General features: G+C 30.5%; 1 protein-coding gene across 5 annotated transcripts; it reads left to right on the top strand.

The window, feature by feature from the left end:
- Positions 1-1,599: 1,599 nt before the first annotated feature.
- Positions 1,600-4,925, top strand: LOC110737999 (MADS-box protein FBP24-like). 5 transcript variants are annotated; one of them, XM_021918356.1, is made up of 8 exons: positions 1,600-1,736; positions 2,301-2,510; positions 3,575-3,644; positions 3,738-3,902; positions 4,059-4,100; positions 4,242-4,283; positions 4,355-4,538; positions 4,660-4,925. In XM_021918356.1, the coding sequence occupies exons 2-8, from the start codon at positions 2,323-2,325 to the stop codon at positions 4,662-4,664; spliced, it is 696 nt and encodes a 231-aa protein (XP_021774048.1). In that variant the 5' UTR covers positions 1,600-1,736; positions 2,301-2,322; the 3' UTR covers positions 4,665-4,925. The 5 variants fall into 5 exon arrangements, with proteins under 5 accessions (XP_021774048.1, XP_021774050.1, XP_021774047.1 ...); XM_021918358.1 differs by having other exon boundaries at positions 2,297-2,510; positions 3,578-3,644; XM_021918355.1 differs by having other exon boundaries at positions 2,297-2,510.

Below are 4,925 nucleotides of genomic sequence, written 5' to 3'. Positions count from 1 at the left end.
TAGAAATAGGTGCATGTGAAAAAACTGTTTTGGAGGGACAAAAGAGATAAACAAACATACTAAAAATAGACTCCAAATTATATTGAAGTATGTATGCCAGCTTCCCCTAGCTGGAAGGACCACCCTTTATTTTTGTAAATCCTAAATTTGGAAAGTCCCATGTTTTTACCTCTTTATTCTCCACTAACTCTTCTGAATTTTCCAATCTTTTTTTTTACCATGCATGTTACTATTATGTTACCACTAGCTTTTCATGTTTATGATATTGACTTATGTTTCACATAATTTCCCACCCTCTCAAGATATATATAGTAATAATTGTCTTTTGTGTGTTTAGATTAATTTTCGTTTTTAAATATAAAAATAAAACATATACTCGTAGCGTATAAGGCAGTATAACTATCCCTTTTTTTTAAAAAATAAATTTATTCGACTACAACAATTTAAGATCAAACAATATAAAGGATTAAGTCGAATAGAGTGTAATTAGTATGTGAAGAGGCTTGGATGATATTTGTTATGTGGAAGACAATAAGCAAAGCCTCCCCACAATAACATGTTATTGTCTCTTGCTTGGAAGTTGGAATTTGGATATGAAAATAAGAAAGGCGTAAACTGTTATCCTTCATCAATCAACTAGCTAGTCGGTTAAAAAAAAAAAAAAAAAAAAAAAGAAAAAAAAAGTAGTGTATTATCTACCAAAATTATTAATTATGATTCATGGTATATATCTTTAGGAAAAAGGAAAAAAAAAAAAACATTAATATACAAACTTTTAATAAGTTTTTATTGTGTATACCAAGTCTTCCTCATATTTTGGTTTTAATTCTCTATAACATGCATGTTATATTTCTATATGCTACCTAGAAATTACTTAGCTTCGCTTTTAACTAGCTATGTAGCTATGAGTATGATTGTATTGATTGTGCTCTTTAATCTTACTCATCTCATTGTATTATTGTTCCATAAGATCATTCTAATAAATAATCACAACTTTCTCGATCACATTTTCATGGTACAAGACTACAAGCTACGAGTATATAATTTTGAACCCAAAATTACAAGTTGATATAAAAGCAACTTTTATTTTTGAATGAAGGTTGATGAAACACTATACAAGGTACTTTGATTCTTCTACTAACTATGACTTGTTGCATAAATAGAAATTGTGTAATTAGTATGACTTGTTGCAATACAGGTCATAACGCACTAAGGTATAAGACTATTAGTTACGCGTAGCATAAAGTAGTAAACCCAAAAATTACGCGTTTATTATAAAGAGGATAGTATATATGAATAATCTCGTCTGATTATGATTCCACTTATAAGTCTTCATCACACAAATTAAACATAGTTAGTCAGGGAAGAGTGGGTCGGTTGGATGTTTATTCTCAGTTTCTCACATAAAGTGAAAGCAAAACAAAGGTGTAAATTATTGAACTCAACCCTACTTTTTCCTACAATAGAAAGACTATATTTCAGAAACTTAAAAGTTGGTTAACTTAAAATAGACAATATGAACTATATATAACACATACAATTATTGTTATTAAAAAACCCTATATATATATATATATATATATAAAATAAAATAAAAATAAAAAAAATAAAAAACCCTTTTTCTTATTACATATAGTTATGATTTCTTGCTTGAGTAGAAGTGAGTTTAAGAAGTAAGAAAGAGAAATCAAGAAATCCAAATTAGGGCTGACTTGTGTAAATTCAGGGAAAAAAGAGTAAGCTTCTAAGACTTTTCTGCTACCTCGATCATCTCTTCAAATGGTGTTAATGAAAGGGCTTTTTAATTATTGTTATGTTTATTTTTGCCCTTTTCCTTTTTTTTTTCCCCTAGAATTTGATCCCTTTCCCCTTATATTCCTGTTTTTGAAACCCTTCGTCAATCACACCTAAGGCGCGGTCTAATTAACTACAAGACGCAGCCTAATTAGCTACTACACCATTTGTTTCTTTCTATTTCCATTTTATGATCATAATAGTATGGTATTAAATGTGGTGGTTTATGCTTGTAAATTTTTTTGGAGGATGACGGTTATTTTTGACAAATTTACTTAACATGGGCTTTGTCTTAAACCTTGTAATATGTGAGGTTTTTTTGTGTGGTTATTTTTGACATATTTACTCAGCATTTTATGTACTTAGCAACATTATATTTCCCACAAATAAATTCGAAACAAAGCTAGCTAAGTTTATTTCTTGAATTATTAACATACATAATGATAACATACATTTCTGACTTGTGTTTTTTTTTTTTTTTTTTTTTTTTTTTTTTTTGGAGGAAGAGAATTGAGCAACACATACACCATGGGAAGGGGAAAATTAGAGATGAAGAGGATAGAGAACAGAACTAATAGGCAGGTGACCTACTCGAAGCGACGACAAGGGCTAATGAAGAAGACCAAAGAACTTGCCATTCTTTGTGATGCTCAAATTGGTCTCATCATCTTTTCTGGAACTGGAAAACTTCATACTTATCCTGAATCTTCCAACAGGTCAATGTCAATTAAAAAAATGTGGATTATTCTTAATTAATTAGAGTTAGTGGAATCTAAGCCTTTTTTAACTTTGAAAGTTTATGATAAATTAAAGTATGTAGTAGCTAGGGTTTTCCTCTCATCAATAAATTTTCTGATGTTTTTTCATGTGGTTTTGAAATGATTACTTTTCAGTTTTTTTTTCTAATCTAACTGCATCTTTGGACCTCTATCTTTGACCAATTTTAATATTTTATGATGCCTTCTTTTTTAAGAAAATTATGTTTTAATAATTAATCTAATTTTTAATGAAATTTCTTACCCCTAAGATACATTATTTTCCGTAATTTATACCGTTTTGTTAATTAATTATAGTATAACTTGGTTAATCTTGACTTAAGAATGATTATTTTATGTGATGTACCTAAATTATAATTCAGTTTCGATCAATAATTGGTGAATTGTTTTAGACCTATATGTACGTAATCATTTTGTATGTCTAATAGCGGCCTTGGTAAATCATATTGAAAAATAATGTTATATGTTCCTCCCTATACTCAATTTCAAAAAAATTAATTTTAATTTGATGGGGCAATAAGAAGATAAATACTCAACTAATCAATTAATACGATATTTAATTTCATTTTATTTTGCTATGAGTTTTGATGTTATATAATTATGTAACTTACACAATTAATTAATTTGCTGAATAGCTCACCTTCCTCAATGATTTCTTGACCTCTTTGTCCTTTTATTATTGATCGATTCTTAGACCCTTCAACGAGTTTCTAGAAATTAGTCATTTGTAAGGATGATAATCAACGAGATAATCCCTCTACTATGCGTACTTATATATTTAAAAAAAAAAAAAAAAAAAAAAAAAAAAAAAAAAAAATTATGTTCTTGAAATTAAAGGGTTATATCAGTTGTGTATAACTTGATATTGACAACATGGCTATATGGCATTAGTGTCACGGTCCGAGTGTTTTTTGTTCGAGCTAAGGTATTCTTAATTTTGACTGTATGGCCGCCGACCTAGTGTGACCGAGCTAATAGAGGTGTTGTGTATGTGTGCATGACAGCAGTCTAGAGCAAACCATACAGAGGTATTTGAATGTACAAGGCATTCAGCTTCCAGTACAGGATAATCGGGTATTTAATTACAAACTCGATGATTAATCTCTTGTTTTTAGTCCTAATTGATCATGACTTGCATGAATAAATGTTGGCTAATACATTGTGCAGGAAGAACTATTTTCGGAGCTGCAAGCGTTAAGGGAAGCGATTCACAACGCCGAGCAAAGCATAAGGAACTACTTGGGCGAGGATTTGGGTCCTCTTCCCCTTGAGTACCTGCATAAACATGAACAAAAGCTTGAATCCTCCTTGAATGTAATTCGAGTACGAAAGGTGTTAATCTGTCTTTTTATTCTGACTTAATTGGTTTTATGGATGAACCTCAAGAAATGAACTAGTGTGAGATTTCTATAGAAATATGTTAAGGAAAATGTTTTTATTATCATGTCAAAAATTATCTGAAATAGTGTTTAATTTCTGGTCTTCCAGAACCAGCTCATGCAACAGCAAATGGAAAATCTTCGCAGAAAGGTTATTCAAATTAATAAATGATCATGTTTGTACTAATTTCTAAATCCATTTCTGCTAGGATTAATTCTCTTAACCATGAATGCTTAAAACTAATTACATAATTTTATTATTCATTTTGGGTTATAATCGATTGTACTGCAGGAACAATTGTTGCAGACTGACAATGGAAACATGTATCATTGGGTAAGCAAGTCACAATAAAACTTACACTAGACCGCGTATATCTTAATATAGAAATTAATCCGAAATCATAGTTGATGGGAGGTGGGCAACTTCAAGAGCAGCAGCAGCAGCAACTAATGGGGCAGATGCCGTTTATCTATGGAGAAGACCAGCCAAGTAGCAGTACTGTACTCCAGCTTGGTACTTCATCTTCATCGCCTCATCAGTATTATCCCTACCACCTTCAACCCACTCATCCTAACCTTCAAGACTATGGTAGATCTTCGATATTCATAATAATTTTTTTATCAGTATTCATATATTCTTCAATAGCTTTAAAAATTAAAGATATACATACCGTTTATATATTCTCATTGTTTGTCCTGTTATTTTGCAGAGTGAGTTGTTTCCAAAGCAAGGCTATGCGCGTGGGTGTATCAGTTCATGCAGAATGAAGATGGATATGCTTCAAGTGTGGCTTTATAGTTTTAGAACTAAAAACGTTTTACAAATGCTTGCTACTACATAAATCTTGTTACATAGTTTACAAATTAAACCTGTATTTAGTTTCAGAAAATTATCTCTGATGTATGATATTTCTGATTGTTGTGTACTCCTGTTTTAACTTTTATCATTTGATTTATGTAGAGTGTGTAATTTCTC

This window comes from Chenopodium quinoa, unplaced genomic scaffold (genome assembly GCF_001683475.1).
Source record: "Chenopodium quinoa cultivar QQ74 unplaced genomic scaffold, ASM168347v1, whole genome shotgun sequence".
Classification (NCBI taxonomy): Eukaryota; Viridiplantae; Streptophyta; class Magnoliopsida; order Caryophyllales; family Amaranthaceae; genus Chenopodium; species Chenopodium quinoa.
The sequence above is the reverse complement of the archived record's forward strand: the minus strand, read 5'-3'. Positions and strand labels throughout refer to the sequence as shown.

Excerpts from the sequence above, each read along its gene's own strand:
- LOC110737999 (XM_021918356.1), top strand. The coding sequence starts at position 2,323 with ATGGGAAGGGGAAAATTAGAGATGAAGAGGATAGAGAACAGAACTAAT. Across the intron at positions 3,903-4,058 it reads ATGTAATTCGAGTACGAAAG|AACCAGCTCATGCAACAGCA; the intron begins GTGTTAATCTGT and ends CTGGTCTTCCAG. Across the intron at positions 4,101-4,241 it reads TGGAAAATCTTCGCAGAAAG|GAACAATTGTTGCAGACTGA; the intron begins GTTATTCAAATT and ends ATTGTACTGCAG.